We start from the raw sequence: 21,432 nt of genomic DNA, 5'->3' as shown, positions 1-21,432 counted from the left end.
GCTAGAAAAAAAACAAATTTCAGGTCCAACATTTTTGTTTTAGTTTGTAGCCTACATGTAAATAATGATGAGTGTTAGGGGGCCCTCTAGGATCAGGGAACTGGTGCTGAAACTCCTGTTCTAGGATTTTAGTTAGGTGAGGTTAGGAGTGTTTTAGGCCACAATACTACTGTCTCTTTCTTTTTCTATCTTTTCTTTCTGGTTTCCTCAGACATATTTCATGTATGGCATATCAAGTAATGTTTAACAGGAAAAGTATGATTTTGTGAAAAAATGTCAGACCAACATGCACAAATTTGTGTGCGAGCACTGTGCAGGCTGACATATATTTTTGTATACCTCATTTTGTAATGCTGATACACAGTTGTTCATGTTTAAAAAAATCTCTAAATATTTAAAAAATGTATGAAAATATATATGTATGAAGAAACATAAGTAATTGTTAAAAATAAAAATACAGTATTTATTTATTTATTTTTGTAAATCATATTATATGCTAAACAGTTCCACTGCATTTCTAATTTTAATGAGTTTTAATCACTTAACACACAAAAACAAAATATGGTTCAGGTGGACAAATACCAAAGTTTCCCTGTAAATAAATACCTGCATAAAGACTCAATGTTGAGGCCTTTATTGTATAAAAGAATGTATTCAAATCATGTTAACACAATAATTTCCTAGAAACAGGGGCCACGGTGTGGGGCCCACACCTCATTTTTACACCAGGGCCTTCTAATGGGCTTTCAAATAATTGAGAATTATGAAACACACTCAACCTACATAAACTGGAAAAATAAATGATCAGTAGTTTCAGTTAAGTTAAGTTTAAAAATAAAACAACAAAAAACAAAAAACAAGCAAACAAACAAAAAACAGCCACTCTTCTGAAATAATGATTAATCATGGGTAAGGGTTAGTCTGTATTTAATAAAATAATTCACACAAGAAAAAACACTGACAACCGTAACACTTTAATTACAAAATAAATATTTAAATGAAATAAAAACACTAACACAGTAGAAATGTTATTTTGTACACTTTCATAGATTTTCTTTGTGTAGTACATGAAATAAAAAATAAAAAGAACATAATTTTACATAACTACGATCCCTTCCCTATTGTAGTGTTTCCAAAAAGAGTGAGGAAGACACCTTAGGTGTGGGCTTACGGGAGTCTAGTGTCACCAGTGTGGACACACGTGTGCTGTTTAATGACACAAAGCACAGAAATGCTTTGATATCTGTGAGGAACTTGCATTCACAGCAAATTTAAAAAAGAAATAAAATAAAATAAAACTGTAACTGATACTCTTTAACAGGCATCGATATCAAATGAGTTCTGCTTGAGCATCTTGATTGCTGTAGCAGCCTATTTATTTGCTCATTTCTACTAGGCTACACTGCACACTTCCTGGAGTGATTTGAAATAAAATGATGTTATCTGATATGATCTGAACCTCAAAAATGGAAAAAGAGAGAAAGATTTCAAAGAACAATTTAGATTTTTGACAGTTTTCTTTATCATATACACAATCGTCTTTGGACACGTCTTTAGTTGATAGGTTTTTCTGATAAGTGTTGTTTTTATTTAAAGGTCCAGTGTGTAGGATTTAAAGGGATATACTGGCAGAAATGGAATATGATATAACGTGTTTTCTCTGATGTATAATCACCTAAAAATAAGAATTATTGTATTTCCTTACTTTAGAATGAGACGGTTATAGTTACGTCGGGAGCAGGTCCTCCTTTATGGAGATCGTCATGTTGCACCACCACCTTTCTAAAGTAGCCCTGAACCAAACCAAACACTGGATCCAGATAGGGTTATTTGCATTTTCAAATTGGCCAACGTAGTAACAAGCCTATCTGCAAAAGCAGCTCCAGAGTTTGTAACACCAGTTTGTAACGTGAAAAACAGGTGAGCACACATTATGTTATCGGAGAAAAGGGGTGTGCACAAAATAGCATGTGGTGTGCAAGACACCAGAAGGTGCCAAACAGCATCAGAAATACACTGATTTGTAACGAGAAACTGCTTTATTCTATGTTTTTACCGGTTTTAAGCACCAGGTCAGTTTGCTTTGAAGAGGAGACCTCTGTGAATAATTTGGCTCAAGGTAAAATTCTGAAATTAACCACTACACGCCACCAAATCCCCCTAAATCTTAAACACATCACTTTTAAGTCCAAACTGACAGTAGCACATTTCAGACTCTTGCCTGGTCACATGGTGCCAACGAGGGAGCAAGGTATGTCCATAAGTAAAAGGGAGAAGTTTCCAATTAGCTGATCAAGTAACTGATTGTGACTGACAACACTGTCCTACGTCAACACTTTTGCACAGAGCAGCTTTGAACACTGTTTCCATAAACACTAGAGGGAGACATTTCATTATTGCATGTACAGAGCAGCTGCACACTCAGTCCAACATATGCTGCTATGACAAGTCAAGGCTTCTTGGATAATGTCCAAACAAAGGATGAAAAACTTTTTAGAGGTTGCAAGTCGAAATATATTCAGTTGTATCAATAAATATAGATTTAAACAAGTGTCACCACCTTTAAATACCACAGAAATGACCAAATTACAATAACTGGTACAGTAATAACTAGTATAAAAGAGAAGGCGTCAGTCGGTCTGTTTGGTTCTACATTGCACTGGCTCCCAGGGATGTCCATTGTGTCGGGTGTGTAACAGCAGTGTTTCCACCAATCAAAACACACTTCCTGTTGAAGCTTGTCATTGCAGATGCTCTGCCCGCCCGTCAGCAGGAGGGCATGTCGGCAAAACAACCCAGCTGTTTGAGTCTCTTGCTGCAGACACAGTGTTGAAAGATGAGCGGAGGAGACTCTGGATGCTGTTGCTGGGTTGGAAATAAATATCGAGCCACACTGCAACTGGGGGTTGGGCCGCCACTGCAGTTACCTGCGAGGGTTCTGGCACCTGAAAAATACAATAAAAAATACGATAAAAAAACATTTTTAATGTCGTTAAGTGATAGAAAGAATATAAATATCTTTTAGTCCAGATTGCATCATCACCTGTCACATTCTTTTGTTTTTTGTTTCTCCTTTCTCTTCCTTCCTCTTCCTCTTTGCCTTTTCCTAAAAACAAAATAAACAATAAGCCTCAAGTCTGTCAGATGAAAATGATTTTTCTCAGCAACAATCTCAAAACTGATGTTGTGGCAGTTATTCGTGTTCTTACCTTTCAACCTTTGCAATGGGTTTCCTGACTCTGAGGGACAAATCAATAAATTAGAAAGAACATCCAGGTGCAATATCATTTGATAGTCATTCTAAATATTTGCCAACCCTGTCTCCCAGAAATGATGTTTATGTGCTATTAATCTGTTTGGAAAAAAAAAATGTAGGAAACATAATTGCTTGATTGTGCTCACTTTTAGTCTTTTTGCAGATATGTTCAGTGTGAGCATTTTGCATCTTGGCAGGTACATTTATTAGAGGTGTTCCCACATTATGCTGATAAAAAAAGTCAGATAGCACTACTTTGCTATTGTAAATTAGTAGAATATTAAGGTGTTGAAACCTGGATAGACATGACTTTTATTGTGCTGCACTCAGTTCAGTTACTTTCAGATGTATTTATATCTTTGAACGGTGAGCAAATTGGTTTGATTTCTTTTGAAATCATAGGAAAAAGGCAATAAGCAGCTTCGCAAGAAATGTGCTATAAATTGCAAGAACTTAATAGATTTAGAATCTTTTAATGCAGGGAAAAATGTCAAGAAACTGTATTTACAATTACCAAAAATGTATATTTAAAAATATTTAACTTTTCTCTGTATTTTTTTTCCCAAGCACTTTTTCCCAAGTCATTTCCTTGTTTGTTTTTGTTTGTATATTTCGTTTTCTTTCTTTGTCTTTTTTTTGTGTGTGTGATAAATTTCAGGTAATTTTTTTTTTGTAACTTTTTACCAATTTCTTGGTTCATTTCTTCTCGAGCTGCTCATTGCCTTCTTCCCATGTTTTTGAAAGAAATCAAGCCATTTGTTTAGGTTTTCAAAGAGTTACTGCCATTTCTCAGGAGACAGAGTTTGTATTTCCATACTTATGAATATTTCTTATTACAAATCATGACTTGTTTTCTTACCTACATTCACATGTCTGATGCTCCACAAACGTCATCTCAACATATTCTTTACCCGCCTCTGATGGCCTGATTTTTAACAGCTGAGGGATAAAACCAGTTCAGAATATCAATAGAAACAAGTGCAGTACGTGCAGTAATAGAACACACACATTTAATAACAGCAATTATATTGCACAATGCCCTCAGCTTACCTGCATGGTGACGTTTGTGGTTTGGGTCGGATGGCACTCTAGGTTCTCGTCCCCACAGCAACCTGCACACCTCACCAGCGGCACACAGGCGGGGCTGTATATGTGCTCCACCTCCGTCGGGTACTCCTGAACCACCTCCACCAGCTTCTCAATGGTCCGGCAGAAGCTGCGACCCCACACTTCTTGGAACATCAGCACTGCTGTTGAGAGTAGGCGGCTGAGTATGACTGACTTCAGATCAGTGTATTACTGCATTCCCAAATGCAAATTTTGGTGCTCAACATTGTATTTTTTTTGTCTTGTCAGAAATAAAAGAGCTTCTTATTTAGAGATTACTAAATTCTGATCTGTTTCTCCTAAACCCATCCTTAGGAAAAATAAGAAAGGATTAAAATCAGCATGGTTTATTTGCTGTGCTCATAGGTTTCTCTAAGGTTTCTGAACGCTGAGAACAAAAAAAACTACACAGAGGTTAGACTTTTCTTTTGGATCTTACGGTTATCTCAGGAGCTGATTATTTCAGGAGAAAACAGATTACTGAGGAAGAGGGAAAAGTGCATTAACATATCTTAGATTAGGCTAAGACAACGAAGACTATTGAGCTAAATTTAAAATGGTAAAAATGTCATCATGTCTTGGAGAAAAAGGCTGGACAAAGAAAAGATCTTATTTTGAATTTTCCTGTCTGAGTCATGTTCTGTCCGCTTATCCGTCTTTATAGCTGAAGTTCATAGCGCAGAGTGCAACTGACATCAAACTTATTTTAATTTTTGTATGTGAAACATAATTAAACTTGTAAAGGGAAAAGAACTACTGCAACATTCAGGGTGTATCTGTGATTAATAGTCTGAAGCTGGATTGTCTGAGCGTAGGTCTCAACATGGAGTTTGCTGACCTAACAGTGCTAACTTAAGGAACAGTGCCAACAATGGCAACAGTGCTGACAGAGCTAACAGTATTAACAAGGGGAAAAATGGAGGCTAGGTACTACACTTCTGCATGCCAATGTCCTGAAATTTGTGGAAACCACCATATGAGCGCAGTGCAAGATGGCAGCAATTAGCTAGCCAGTGGAACAAACACACAGGGGCTCACACATGCCCGTCAGTTTGTCTACTACAACATCAAACAAAGAGGGTTGGATTACAACACACAGAGAGTAAGCATGATACTGTACTCAGGATGTCATTACTCTGTATCTTTACCTCAAAGTTACTGGTTTGCCGTTTTATTAATGGTCTTAATGTCACAAACAGCTCCTTTACAGACCATACTCAAACAGTATCAGCAATGACCTCGATTATCCAACAATGGCAACCTTATACCATGCACACAGAAACATAAAACCAGTTGCAATATGCCAGTGTGTATCCTGTTTTCATTTTGAAGTAAAAATGTTTATGTAATGTACAGTACGCTTTCCTGTGGGAGTATATGTGTGAAAGAGTCCCAGTTGCAAAGTCTGTGGGGGAGGAACAGGGACGACTACGTCCGAACAAACAGAGAAGGAAGAGAAAACAAACATTGGAAACATGGCCATGAACAGAACCCTGCTGGAGCTGGAGCTGAGTCGCCCCACAGGCACCTCTGGGACTGCTGTGACCCCAGGGGTCATCCAATGGAGCCTGACACCACAACAGCTGTTTATAAAAGCAGACAGGCTGGGAGGAGACGGCTGGGGAAGCATCTACGGCAGAGGGACAGATGAGGCCACGAACTATAATGCTGTACAGCGCAAAAGGCCCATTCACTGGCCAAGTTAAAGCTCCTGAGCTTACAGTATATCTGCTGCTCTTTAGACCTTTTCTTATCTATGTCCTCTAATCCATCTGCTTAAAACGTTAAATACTGAGTTAAATATTTGATTTGCCTCTCTTTTAGCAGCATTAATTTATGGTTATGTGTGAGTTGAGGTAGATATGGGGGAGTAAGTAAAAGCGGCTGACTAATGCCTGCTAGTCAAGACATGTCCTCTTATTCTCTAAAGTCAAATCAAACTAATTGACTAACAAGACTAAAGAGCTTTGCTATTCATATTTCTCAACAGTGCATGACACACACAGTATGAATGAATACACTTCAGGTCAACGGTTCATTTGGTTTGCATCACACTTTAGTTTCTACTTCAAACACTGTAAAAATATGGTTCAATAAAATAGCTGTAACTACTTTTTGCTGCAAAACGATGTTTTAAAAGGAACACCCCCAACACTTACAATTTCAGACATAAAACAAGAAGAAATTCTTACCTTCAGTTGTATTGGTTATGTTTGTCACAGGAAGACTCTGCAAAACAGAAACAATGTTGATTAGTCATTCAGGTTTGCTGTGACTATGTATTATAGTGTAAAACCCCAAATCTCTGTAGCTGAGCATCCAGTTTAAAAGGCTGAGACTGACGCACAAATGGTGGCAAACATGTAAAAATGAACCAAAAATGAAGAGTTTATTTTTGTTTGTAATTTTGATCTCTAAATAATTAGTGCCATAACTACATTGAAACTGGCTGAATAAATCATTTGAAAGACAGAAATTCAAATACTTAAAAAAAGGGGAAAAAAAGCAAGAGCTGACGGAGGCCCCTCTCATTCCTTAAAGGCCCAATATGGTTTTGTCTGCCACTGCACCAGGATTCAAAAGAAAGAAAGAAAGAAAGAAAGAAAGAAAGAAAGAAGAAATTGACCTTTAAAAAAAAGATGTGTCAGAGAGACATGGATCAAATGGATCAAGAGAGGAAGGGTGGGGGGCCCACAGAGATTGAATTTGGTGCTGCGGCCGTGGTACCTTCCAATAAAAACATGAAAGCAGCAGAAGACTTTTATGTTTGACAAAATTAAAGATATTTACACCATAAATTGATGCACAAAAGGCACACACTGGTGCATAAAAAGTGTATGATGATCAAACATTTCTGGCAGACGACCCCTAAACCCCTCATTTCATGTGTCCATGTGAAAAAAAAAACGCCTTTTCCAACATCACACACTCTTCGTCCTCTGGTGGTGATACCTGGAACTGCAGTGAAGTAAAGCGGATGATCCACACCTTCTTTTCCAGCCTGCAGTGGAAAAGTCTTTCTGACAAGCAGCGCTTCCAGTCTCTCATATATATCACATTCCTCTGCGTGCCCAACTGTTTAGGTTCAAAACCTGTTTCCTGTGGTGTAAGATTCAGCTCAATATTTATTTTCCCATTGATGCTTTCCCCCTCCGTCTTGATTTTTTCCCATCATCCCATGATAAACAGAGTACATTTCTCATTCGCCTGGGAAAACACAAAACCTCCAGTTGACTCCATCTCAGGAAGGGAAATCTAACGTTTGATAAAATACCCTCGAGCAGAAGAGCCGGACCGGCGACAGACAACCTGTTTCAGTAATCTCTCCTCATCCCTGGTGTTACATTTCAGTTCACACCTGGTGACATTTATACTGCAACACAGTCTTTGTGCACGCTGATAGTGAGATTAACGGAAAGTTACCAAAAGCTGTTATATAATAGCACACAGACAGGCAAGAACTTTCCCAAATAGTGCCAGTAAAGGACTTTTGCTTTTTACACCATCTGTTGCTGAAATGCTTCTACTTCCTGTTATGGACCAGAATTAGTTTGAGGGTGAGGATAGCATCTGTCAGCGCATTGCTACGCTCTTTTTCCAAACAATGTGATTAAAGAGGAATGTCCTGCTTTGATGATGATGATGCATTCACACTCACACAAACATTTCAGAGCTTCTTGTAAAACTGTCACTGAGATAAGTGGCAGGGAAGGCTCTATATTTGGGACAGATCTGTCTTTGCTGTAACAGAACGTACTGTGCGACAATGGAGGAGCTTCCAGTCAACCACTTAGGTGCAGTCCTCCCTGTGTCTGGCAATCTCTTTAAGCATCTCCTTTTTTTCCCCCCAAAGTGGCGGCTGGACATCTGAATGTACAGCTGTTCATCTGACAGAAGAGCTGCTCTATAGAGTTCATTGAACTGTGTCGGCTTCACAACAGCACCACAGGAGAGAGCTCTGCGAGCAGAATCGGACTCTTTCACAGCATGAGAAAGTCACAGTTCAGTTTAAGTTATTGTTAAAAGTCACTTCCACTGTCTGCGGGCATTGATTATTTTTTTTTTTTATCCTCTCCTGCGATGCCAGGCTTATAAAATAAATCCTTTTCCAGTGTTAATTGGCATATGATCTGCACTCTCTTCTTTTGCTGCTCCACATCACAAGGGCTTTTTGGCTCTGGCTCCTCAGTGGCCGACAGAATGTGGTGAGGTGGGGAGGATTTTCTGACCTTGGTCATGGGTTAAGCTTTGACGTGGCGAGGAGGCATCGTTGGCACCTCCTGTGGTTGAGAACAGAGGAGTGAGCTGCCCACGAGAAGCTGCCAGATTATAGAAGACTGCATGAAGATCCTCACGTAGCCATTTCTTCCTCCTCGTGCACTTACAGTAATACTGTGTGATTAATGGTGACTGGGAGGTAATTCAGCTCTGGGGAAGGGAGAACCACTTTACATCAATAAATGTGTATAAACTTGTCCAATAAATCCCAGAATCTTCCTAAGTGGTTGTGAGTAGGTTTCTTTCACTTTGTTCCCTGATGACCTCGTTCAGGGAGTTTTGAATCTCACATTGCTGTATGTCATTTTCATTTATTGTTTTCATAAACTGGGTGTTAAGACCTTTGAGACTTAACTGTTATTAAAGGCAATCCAAGTAAACTTTACTCGACCTCATTATAAGTTCCTCTACACTTGGCTAATAATGGAATACCTCTTTGTGTGCATTACATTTACAACATGTGGGGAAACACAAAAGCTGCAGTGAAATCACTTAAAAAGCCGCATTACAGTCCTGACTGAAAACAGTAACAACAACAAAAGCAATCTGGAGACCTTCTTGTGATGCAATCATTTCAGCCATGAAACAGCAATCCGCCACTTCAAATTAATGTGAGTCAGAGGCGTAAAGTAGAGGGACACTGACCCCTTCCCGATCTCCTTCTCCTTATTTCCAGCCCCCCTGGTCGGACCACACCTTGTTTTTTTGTTGGCCTTCATTTAGATCTCAGCTACACACCTGTGAAGTTTAGTGCGTGCATCTTGCATGGATTGTGACAATATCCTGGTGATAAAAGCTGTCCACAGACATCTGTAAAAGACATACAAACACCTGACAAGGTACTCAAAACCGCTTTTGTGGTAGTTCACACCACAATAGACATCATCTCCAGGACGTCATTTCACAATGATAATGCACACAAATACACAAGCTGCAAACATCATTATTGTGAAGTGGGCCTGGCTAGTAAAGATCCCTTTTTACCATTACGCAACAGGAAAAATCTCTCCCTGAGCTGAATCTTGCAGGCTTAATTTCTTGCATGATCGAATGCAAAGTACATTGTTGCTGATGCTACATTAAACATCAAAGGCTGGCCTGGCTGGGCAATACACAAAAACAAATCAAAAAGTAGCTGTAGAGGGAAATAAAAACATTAATAATAAATGAATAATATAAATAGATGGATAAATTGCGGCTGGAGGTTAAATTTATTCATCTTATTTAGCATCATCGAATATATAAAGAAAAATCTATACGACAATAAAGGATTTTTACTTACAATCACAGTGCCTAAGGTATTTTTCAGACTGCCAACCTATAACATGGACCTCCACATTAAGTAAGCTGGAAATTCATTGCTTTTTTATTCTTTTACCACAACTGCCCTATCCTGGAAGAGTACCCGATTTTATTACTAGTACAAACACCAAGTTTCTTGACGCAGTGCAACACCTCTTATTTTTTCTTCAGAATCTTTTTTTAAATAATTAAAATAAAAAAACAAACTGCAGGACCAAAAAATTCCGTAACATTGCTCAATACTCTGAAAAACAAGATTAAAAAGTAATTTTTCAGTTTATTATGCGAAATGGGAAAGGAAATATTGAACATCAAAACCGTCTTGATTAATTGTCCAGCTGTTTTAATGCTGGCCCTCCAGCCAGAGAACTTTTGTTGAGAGGTTGTTCTCACTGGATAATTAACATGTTGGTTATTTAATCAGGGTCGTGCACCCGCAGCCCACTCTGATCTCATAGTTGTACAAGGCGTTTTCAGCTCTTGACTTTTCAGGGACCTTTTGCAAAGCAGCACAGTATGTGTTGTGCCTCTGGCCAGATTACAGATTAATGATGAGCAGTTAGTTTGAGAAAGAGATTAGATTAAAACAAATACAACATCTATACTCACTAAGGGTCGGCATGCTTGATTGAGCCACTGTAAAAAATAGTCTCCTATGTTTGTGAAGTCTCCAGTGAAAGTTTGTAAGCTGCTGGCTGAGAGTTGGCTCTGTCCTCTGGGTCAGATCAGAGGACCTGTTGTGTCCCTGGGCTCCTGCTGTCAGGCCACAGAGGCTCCGGGCCTCATTACTCTCCACTCCCACACAGCTGAACTGCGTCATCTTTAACCTCTTCGCTTAACTCCATCTGTCAGAGGAAGGGCAGCATGCGTAGGGAGCAAAAACAAAACATGATGGGGACCCAGCATAATGGTCATAAAAGATTTTTCAACTTTGAGGGTCAGGCTGGGGAGGGGGAGCATTTCCTCAGCAGGTACGATGGCCACTGGCCAAAAAGATCTGGACACCAGCCAACATTCTCCACAGTGCGTTTCTTAAAGAAAACAGAGACGACGTACAGATAAAATTAAGTATTAAAAAATTAAACGCAGATTGGTTTCTTTGCTAGTCAAGCCTGAATAAGTGGGACAACTTTTTTTTGATGACTGGACAGGAAAATTACGCAGTACTGGAATAAGTCATCTAAGTTTCTCTTCTCTTTTAGATTACAAAACAGTGAATGTAAGGTTGAGCCATGTTTTGCTTCCAAGTTATATCAAACTAAAAATGTTCTATGTAGGAATCAACCAATATTCAACAATTATGAACACACTCTTTCATTTCATTGTACTTTCATCAAGGGAAAATGCAAAATGGTGGTAATACATGCAGTTTTACAAAATATACTCCCTTTTGCATGAAAAATATGTTTTCATTCTTATAAAGCTGGCATGCAGAACTTTTGTCACCTCACTCTAGCAGTGACAATATTGTGGATGCATGCTTATAACGTATGTCTGCAGGTGAGCACTCTGCATCTCCCCCGTACTCATCTTTGAGTCTTATTTAGACTTGAATCATTCCACTGAATGCAAACTTTCTTATATATCTGGAGCTTTCATTCCAGAAACTTTACTTGGAGTTTACTTCTTTTTTTCGCCAAGCTTTAGCAATACCCCTTATTGCACTTTCGTCGCGATGATCTCTCACCCTGTTAGCACTGGCTGGTTGACAAAAAAATGCAACGCTTCCTGTGTGCCAGCACAGGAATGTCGCCACCGACCTCTGAGGCTGATAAATAAAGCCAATGAGGAAGTGCGAAGAACTGTTAGTCATCAAACAGCCACTTTAGGCTGGATAAAGTGGAGTATCATAAAAGATGTTGATTTAGGTTTTTATATGATGATGATGATGACGATGACTTGCTTGTTAGATCACGCCTATTGTTGTTGTCACACTGACAACATGTTGAACATGAGTATTTTATTTTTCATCGAAATCAACAGTACGCTTGATGATGATGTTAGAAAAAGTTGAATTATTGTATTAGTCTGACTAAACCTGGACTTTGAAAATACACGTTAACATGTTAGTTCGACTGAAATCGTTCTGAATTGAATTTCTCAAGGTTGGACCAACACACCCAGATAATGCACTCCGTCATGTTTACGTCTCAAATGGACCTGAACTGGCCAGGTGTTCTGAGCATGCTCCATAGTCCCCGTGCCGGACATTGACCTGGAAGTACAACTGTTTAAACTCAAAGAAGAATGCCAGGAAAAACGAAAGCAGAGGACAAACAGAAGAAAACTAAACAAGACTAAGGTGCCAAGTAAACCATAAAGTACGTACGAAATGTAAAGTGATGAAAAGTGATCAGTGTTTTCACTGTTCAACATGCAACCCGTTTGCCACTTGCTAACTTGTTTGGTATGCGAATTAAGAGTTCAACCAGAAAAAGGTCCAATAGTCACCCATTGTGGCAAAGTCTGACATACTTCCATCAATAAATCGATTCTCCCCCGGTGCTTGTATACTGGGACGAGGACAGTGGTCCAATTAAATGGCCTAGTCGAGCTAACCGCATCTCGACTTGACTGCATGTAAACGTAGTTTGGAGAAATTGTTAGGGGAGAAAAATTAAACCAAGAACATAATATTAGCAATAAAAAATATTAGCAGTTCGTACACAATTATTAGTGGGAGTGATACAAGGTGGAAGTTGAAGCTCTTACCACTGAGTATCATTGACTAATGAAGTATTTGTACTCTTCCAACAAGCTTCCTTCATTATCTGTGACAAACTCCAACAGCTTGCACAATGGTCACTGTCAAGCTGAATCAGCTGAGTGAGGACTGAGGAGGACTTTCAACAGAATCAACTCTAACAGGAAACTACATGAGATTTAGACAATTTTTTTAGTGTGAGGGTTTCACTAAACAGGAGCACAATGTACTTGGTTAAATTTGGACTTTGTTTTGTGGAAAACCCCTATTTAATCTTTCTTAACTTGAGCAAATAATCATCCCAGCTAGATTGGGCATCATGCCATTATTTACATTGCTTTCCAAAAGGGTCTACTTTCAAATTTAACCTTATTCGGTGAGGGTGACAGCGTGGATAAACAGACCATGGATGAGATGCAGACTTGTGGTTTTGTAATTGCTTTTGAGCAGTGTTTGGTGATTTGGGGGATGCATGCAGAGTTCAGCAAAAAAAATATAACAACTGGCAAACATCCCAGCTGTAATCCAGACCAGTAAGGCACCTGCATCTCTAACTCTCTGAAAACATATAGCCGGGAAGGAGCTGTGTCCTGATTTTGGCACATCCACAGCTTGACTCTGAACCAGAGACCACACAGGACAGAGAGCGCTAAAGCAGAACAAGTGAATACAAACACAGAGACGGCTAGACGAGTGAGAACCACAGCGACCTCCCTGCCTCTCTGATCGTCCTCATCCATCCTTTATCGAGAGCCAGATTCCACATCATCAACACCATGACTGCGACATTAATTCTCAGGCCTCCCACAGGGGCCTGCAGGTCACTGTATCTATTCTCTACCACTACAAAAGAAAACCAGCTTCTGTTTTGTATACACGAGGTGGGCGAACCTACAACGACAGCGGTGCCATTACAGGCCTGACAGTATCCAGCTGGGTCTCTGGGGTGGTCAGGTCAGGGCTTGTGATCATAGAGCACTGCCAAAACACCAACAAACTTCAATAGAGCATGTGGAGAACGTGCCTTAACATTTTCTCAATTAATTTGAGTGAATGGAGCCTTTCAAAGCTAGAGTTATTCTACAAATTAGACAGACTTTTAGTTGGGTGAATATAAAGCCACCAAGTAGCATAATTAAATAAATGTGTTACTGAATTAAGTCCAGAACCATTAAAATAAATGTCAACTATACAGAAAGAAAAATATTACTAGTTCACTCTACTGGACTCTAATATTTATTCATTATCTATGAAGCTAGAGCCTGTAGATATTTAGTTTGCTTAGCATGAAGACGGAATACAGCGAAAAACAGCTAATCTGCCTTAGTCCGAAAAACATAATCCAGAGTCTCTGTAGCTCACTATCTGAAATGATACATCTTGTTTACAATGAACAAAACTCGCCATGCACAGCCAGTGTGACCGTCAGGTGCTGGTTAGCAGGAATATATGAAGGGAAAAACAAAGTTGACCACCGCACACGGAGGAACTTTACTGTGACTTTATTCAAAGCGAGCGATGCCTTTTGTCTGTGGCTTCTAATAAGTAATTTCACTTGTCTTTTTTTTACACTTCAGATTCAGATTACAGGCTAGTCTTTATGCAAACAGACCATAACAATTTATTTGCTCTAGCTTATTTTAAAGGTCAAATGTGTAGGATTAATGGCATCAAACAGTTGCAAATAACTCTATCTAGAGCCAGTGTTAAATTTGTCCCTTCTAGGCTACTGTAGACAGAACACGGCGGACTCTGAAGAATACCCGCTTTGTGTTTAGATATAAACGGCTCATTCTCAAGGTGACAAAAACACAATGATTCATATTTTCAGGTGATTAGAAACTAATGAAAATATAGTTCATAATATTTTAGACCATTTTTGTCAATAGATGCTCCTTAAATCCTTCACACTGACTTTAATTTACACATATGGGAGTGGTATTGATCCTATACCTCTCAGAAAGAAGGCAAATATGCATATTCCCTAAAATGTCAAACTATTCCTCTAAGATTCCTCCTAAAGCGCCTTTTCTAGATAAAGATAATTACATCCTTAAATATAGTTTTTTTGGTATTTTGCTGTGAGTTTGGAAAAATTCAAAGCAATTATGTTTTCTTGGAGTAGTCTCATTTTTGAAAACAACAACAACAGTTAAAAAGGGTCAAGCAAAGGTCCATATAAATGTTGATTTAGATAAACACCATTTCCTCAGTATAAGTCCATTAATGCATGCACAAATGTCCCCTGAAAGACACACACACAACCACTGTCTTAACCATGAACAGCATCCGCATACAAACACACACGCACGACACAGGTCTTGAGATAAGGCTGACCGGTGGTAATTGTGGTCTCTATTACTGTAAACGCTGTTCTCCCTGTGTAAACCACAGTAAATTACATCCAGATGGAAGATTAAAGTTCGCTGAGTAGACGGCTGCCTGGAGCGCCACCGCTCCTCCTCCTCCGCAGGAGGAAGGAGAAATCCATATTTCCTGATTGCGGCCCTCCCTTGGGCCGGGACATTACAACTAGAGAGAAATACAGCAACAGTCAGCAGGTCACTGCCACTGCAGGGCCCAGCATGCAGACATCTAAACTACAAAGATGTGCAGGCGTATGAGAGCCAAAGACACAGAGAGAAGGAGGAACTTCACTTTTTAATATTTTATTGTCAATAACTGAGCTGCATCTTGACAAAAACTGTTGCTCTTTCATTCTGAGAAACTGATAGCTGCACCTGATGTTTACTGTTGATGTTTTGGGAGACCTTTTTCTGATGTAACTCTATTATAACTCCTGGAAATGTGACGTCATGCAATCTACAGTACACTTGGCTAGTTATGAACAAGAATGAGAAAAACACACAGTGAACACAAACACAGACACACGTGTGCAATGCAGATGGTCAGGATAAAGTATTGTTTTGCCTGCGGTGATGGCGTTAAGGAAACACCTGTGTAACGTCACTTCCTCACATACACAGATATAAGAGCAGAAGCTGAGCTCACTGCCTTTTTTTTGCACAGAGACATCAGGAGCATGCCTCACTGCTGAAGTGATGAGTCCAACTGTCTGGTGGAGTCAAATGAGTTAGGCAAGAAGTTTTTCCTATATCAGGTTTCGATGGTTTTCTCCAAGAAAAATGCTCTACTTAGAAATAGACACGTACAAAGAACTTCATAATCTCATATGAAAGAGGCCTCTAATTCTCTTCTTACTCTGATTTTCTTGATCTCACAGAAATATGTCCAAGTCTCCACCACTCAACGGTTTTCCCCTGGAAACCCTGACGAAAATCAGTCAGGTTTGATTTTGTTGATGCAAGATTTTACCTGCATTCATCACTATGACAATAAGGAGGAGGTTTGTACACACCATTACATTTTTTAATAAGGTGGGGAAAATGCCAAGTGGGCAGGAGGCAACAGGTACTGGAGATTTTGGCAAGGCTCTTTCAATCTGTAGCAGTGAAAGTCACAGTGCTGTAGTTTACACACACACACACACACTGCACATATACATTATGTGGTTTATATGTACAGTATGTACTAATAATGCACTGAACAGGAGAGAGGAGAGTGTCGAAGAACAAAATACTGTAGCTGGCGGACTGAGTTGAACTTAGTAACCAAGAGGTCACCATTGTTCCAAAGGGAAACCCAGGTGTTTCCACCCTCTATCAAGAGCCACGTATGAATCTAACCAGTGCAGTTTTAAGAGAAAGAATCCCATCTGACAGAAAGCAAACATAACTAACACAACACAACACAACACAACACAACACAACAACACAACACAACACAACACAACATAACATCAGTTGTATCAGCAACTGTGATGCTTGCTGAAATATGACAACACAGCAGTAATGTTTCTTTACTAACTAACAAATGCTTAATGACTGTTATACTTTATGCTTTCATCAGCACTGGTTTAGATGCCTAATTTCCATACTCAGCTATAACGACTTCCTAAACTGACATCATGTACAGGCCTGAACTTGACCTTTACTCTCAATATAACTTACCTAACTACAAAGAAGGACTGATCAGCAATCAGTCCTTCTTTGTAGTTAGGTAAGTTAGTTATAGTTATAGTTTAGCTTGAACATTAAAGCTTAGAAGGGGAAAATAAACATAAAAACAGTATTGATGGCTCCTTTCTTTTCACTGATACTGCTAACATACAGTGTGTTTTCCAGTGGTTCCCAACGTGGACTCATTGGAAAACAACAAAATGCACAATTATGCTAAACAAGAATAAATTCATTCTTTTTGGACATTCATCAGATCACTGCTTTTCTTAGTGTGAATAGCATAAATAAATGAAACAGTTGGGAAAAATGACTCTTTGTAATAAACTTCTGATTGAATGTCTACTGCAGCCAGTGATGATGACACATGAGAAAATATTCCTTTAACTACAAGGTGTCAAGCCAAAAAAGGCCGGGTACTTCTGCACTATGATAACAATCTCACAACCTCAAGTCAACCTCTTGTGCACCAACATGAAACTGGTTTTGTTTCGGTTCTGCCCCCAATTCGTAACTGTTGTGACCAAAGTGATTCAGAACTAAATGTCCTTGACCTTAAGAGGATGGAGAAAGCAGTGATAGATAGGTGGAAAATTATTGGGGAAACAAGACAGCACAGTGGTCTGATTAAAAGTTAGCTCATGCTTGCTTTTGGATAAAAACTGATATCAGTAAGAACAGAACAAAAGCTTGTAGGTAATCTATGCAATCTGCCATTTTGCTGCTACTGTTAAATTCTGTTGGATTGTGAAACACTATTCGTTAATGATGAATTCCGTGATTACAATGGCTCCTGCAAAAGTGTTGGAAGTGCAGACTAGTTCGCTAGATAGCATCAAGGTTTCAACAGTCCTTAACAGACCCAGTTCAACGTCCAGAGCTAATTTGTTGGAAAATGGGTATATGAAAAAATGTGACTGAAAACAACATGCAGGGCCCACAAAAAGCACATCACTTGACTTGTTTCATCAAACATACTGAAATGACAGACCTTTCATAAAAGGTGACTAAGTTTCTACCACATACACACACAACACACACACACTGAGCTACACTGTAATTCCCTGGTAGTAAAGCAGAATTATGAAGCACATGAAGTTAACCCCACCCTCTCTCTTGGCCGCTCCGCACCTCTTAGCGGACATGAATGACTGCATGAGTCATGGGGCTGCTGACTGCAGCTCCAGCTGCGACACTGATGAGAAATCCTCATTATCAATTAGCGGGACACATATTTATGGGTAGAGAACCCAAAAGAGAGACATTTATAAATTGCATTCTCAACCGCATGACCAATGTTTGCTTTTTTCCACTTTGGGAGGCCAGACAGTTTACTGTGAGACCTGGCAGGAGGGACACCTACCAGAAAAGACTCATTCCGTCACTATGACTTGAAAAGAGCAGCTAGTCACTTATCTGCTAAATATGTGGAGTATTTAGCTCCTCAGACTTATTTATGGCTACATTTTTAGGTACGTCTTTGCACTAAAGCAGAACACCTTTTCTATTTCAAACTGGTCTTTCAACATAATGCAATTAATGGCAACTGAAGAGTTCGAGAAAAGCAGAGCCCCCAGAAATAACAAGCTCAGATCATCATAGACAGTCCGTATGAGCTGACAGGTTGTTGAATCTCAGCTTTGAATGGTTTACATTAGCTGTCAGTCTTTTGGGCAGCAGGGGACCAGTTAACCTGCTTCATGCTGAGGGCCCTGGATTTTGTCACTCCTATTTTGACTGAGCAGGCCATGAGCTGATTATGAGGATTAGTGGAGATGTGGTGATCCCATGCCTCTCCCACTCACACTCAACTCAGCAACAGCTGCAAAGCCTCCTGCTAGAGAATCTAGTGGGACACTGAGCTTTTTTTTCAACCTTGAGAGCCTTTCTTATGAGTGTAAAACATCTATATGTGGACTGCAGCCTTGCAAAAGGGAAACTGAAACCGTCTTCTAGTTCAACAGGCGGCAGCAGTGTATGAAGTGTGACAGTCGCAGTGAATGGACGGATGCAACAATGCCCTGGTTTTGCATTAAACATGAGAGCCGTCAGAGATCGCTGCCAGCCCTCAGCCACCTCGGGAAGAAATCAGAGACTGAATGGGTTCAAGAGCCTGAGTTGGCACGAGTCCTGCACATCCTCTTACAAGTGTTTCTACGCAGGCCTTTGAATGAGTTCTCACTCCAGTTTCAGCTCTGTCCTGATCTGGCACATTGTCATTTTAAGACTAAAAGGCAATGCCAGGCAACAGAGAACAGAACATCTTTGTACTACAGTAATCCCCTGCCAGCCTGACAGTGATATGACTGGCCTAAAATTAAGTTTCAATAGATATTTCACACACACACACACACACACACACACACACTGGTTCATCCTTATCACCATGATCATTCAAACTACAGGTACCCATTAACCATGCAGAAATATGCTGAGATGAAACAAGATGGGAAAGGCTGCAGGTGCAGATGAAAAGGGGAGAAATTGAACACTGTAAAACTTTCTTGCCAGGTTTTACCTGATGCACTGCCAACACTTTCAGTCTGCCAGGTTGAGCAACTTGCCAACCTACCAGGATCTGATTAAAATTATAGCTAGGAAAGGTATTTCCATTTAAATATTTATTAAAGATTTCTTAGTTAAGGAATTTATCACCAACATGAAAAGCAGAGTGTTTCCTCTATGAAAATTCAAACTGCACAAATAAAAAAAACTCATAATACAGGAGTGGGAATAATCTGTGTCTGTGAAAAGTCTGATGCAGCTGTAATTATAAGCTTAGTGAGCATTGCCAGATTCAACAGTGAGTCACTTTACATCATGTGTTCCACAGGCAGAGTGATGCAGTTTGTCACGTTTCATACTATGAATGAACTGAGATGAATGGCGCCCATTCAAAACCGTAAAAAGGTGTTGAAGCACAACGGATTATTACCACATCATCTATAACCACGTTAACCATTCCCTATGTACATTCTGGACTGATAGCACACTTAGTATACATACAATAGGCACGTTATTGCGTATTCTATCAAAATGATTACTTTGCAAAAAATATTTGTATGATGACCCTCATTTGCAGTGTAAACTGCAGAAAAAAAACAAAAAAAAAAAACTCCCCCTTTCTTCCGGCTGAGCACAAGGTTTCAATGATCGTGACTTCCTACCTGTGCAGGTGAGAGCAGCAGATAAAGCGCCACCGCAGTCTGGAAGACAAAACCGAGTTTCATTTCGCGATGTCTGCGAGTGGAGAGAGGTGGTCGATGGCTCCCGGTGCACACAATAAAACAATCCAACGAAAAAAAGTGCCAAACTACTCAGCAAAAAGAAAAAAACATGCTGACTGGGAATTTCCAAATCACCCGTTCCCGCTTCAGAGACTGAGCGCAGTCACGTAGCTCCGCTGCCGCGTGTAACCTGATGAAAAAGGATTGTGCTTACTGATGGAGAAAGGGCCCCAAAAGCGATCTGGAGGTGCTGGAGGAAAATCAAATAATAGCCGACTAAAAACAAAAGTTATTAAAGTCCTATTTAAAAAGAACAAATCCTAAGTTGACTCTGCAGCATGAAATAGTGGCAGGCTGTTTTGCATAATCAGTGCACAAAGACAAAAAAAAAAAAAAAGAATCTAGTCAGTCCAGAAAATTGTGTCGGATCCGCTCCATGCGTGAACTTGCAGCCACAGTTTTCAGTCTCTGCTCTGAGCTCCGGTCTTGCCTCTAATTGCCCCCACACTACCTTTTCACAAGCTGACCATTTAAATCTCCTCCCCTTCCCTGTCCTCCTCTCTGCTCTGCTCCATCTATCCTCACACACTCACTGATGAGATTTCTTTTACTGCCTCTTCAAGCTGCAATATGTTATGATAATTTATGTGATGCTGTAACTGCAGAGATGGTGACACTGCTGCTGATGCTTTATTTCTGAATTCTAGACTATACACCCCAGGTGATTTAGAGAGTGTACACGGACTTACTGAGAAGCTTCCTCTGAGGACTTTCTGTGAGAGCTATTCAGGCAAGGTAAACATTTAGAGATGTTTTGCAGCAGTGACATGAATGGTATTACCTCCTGGCTCCAGGATGCACAGAGATTTTCCTCTGAGGCTTTAGTATTTGCAGAGACAGAGAGGCAGATTCCATCTCTATTGACACATAGAGTTAATCTTCAGTGTGAGACTTCAGTGTTTGGAGAAACCCTAGAACGAAAGGATTCCTTGTGGGCTTCCACACATTCCTTCAATAGTGCTGAATAGCTCCACTGGCTCTTGCTATTGTACAGACCACACTAAGGAGTGTGGTGTTTCTAAACATCTCAGACACTTAAAGCACAGTAAACCACCACCCCCTTTACCATCATCTAACACAGAGCATCAGTAAGTACAAACAATCAGAGATTGTGAAAGACATTTCCTCTAATTACACCGGGCAATATCACAATAGTCTTTTTCCTAAAATGTATTTGTACATGGCAATGATGGATGCTCTTCAAAATTCAAGAAGACAGAATGTAAGCAAAGTTAAACTGAGACTCTTCAGGGATTTGGACTCTACAATTATTTCTTTACAGCCCTTCTGTCTTACTTTCCACCTTACTGCGACAGTATTGCAAGTGCAGATGGACCAAAGATCTAGTAGAAGTGAAATTAATACATCAACTTCAAGAAAAGTAAGCTATGCCAATACAGAGCAACTGATCTTCATGTTTTGTGTCAAATATTTTGAATAGAAGAGCTAAAGACTGTTACG

The 21,432-nt window shown here is 39.7% G+C and overlaps 1 protein-coding gene across 2 annotated transcripts; it reads right to left on the bottom strand.

Annotated features, from left to right (window-relative positions):
- Positions 1 to 910: 910 nt before the first annotated feature.
- pgfb (placental growth factor b) lies at positions 911 to 20,442 on the bottom strand. Of its 2 annotated transcripts, none has more exons than XM_088087870.1 (7): positions 19,852 to 20,442; positions 6,556 to 6,592; positions 4,307 to 4,503; positions 4,116 to 4,195; positions 3,210 to 3,239; positions 3,044 to 3,106; positions 911 to 2,945 (listed from the first exon to the last, which is right to left on the bottom strand). In XM_088087870.1, the coding sequence occupies exons 1-7, from the start codon at positions 19,912 to 19,914 to the stop codon at positions 2,924 to 2,926; spliced, it is 492 nt and encodes a 163-aa protein (XP_087943996.1). In that variant the 5' UTR covers positions 19,915 to 20,442; the 3' UTR covers positions 911 to 2,923. The 2 variants fall into 2 exon arrangements, with proteins under 2 accessions (XP_087943996.1, XP_087943995.1); XM_088087869.1 differs by having other exon boundaries at positions 4,307 to 4,506; positions 19,852 to 20,429.
- Positions 20,443 to 21,432: the final 990 nt, after the last annotated feature.

Source organism: Plectropomus leopardus, chromosome 14, assembly GCF_026936395.1.
Source record: "Plectropomus leopardus strain MGB_pleo_1.0 chromosome 14, ASM2693639v1, whole genome shotgun sequence".
NCBI classification, from domain to species: domain Eukaryota; kingdom Metazoa; phylum Chordata; class Actinopteri; order Perciformes; family Serranidae; genus Plectropomus; species Plectropomus leopardus.
Note: the sequence above shows the minus strand (reverse complement) of the source record. Positions and strands in the feature narration are given on the sequence as shown.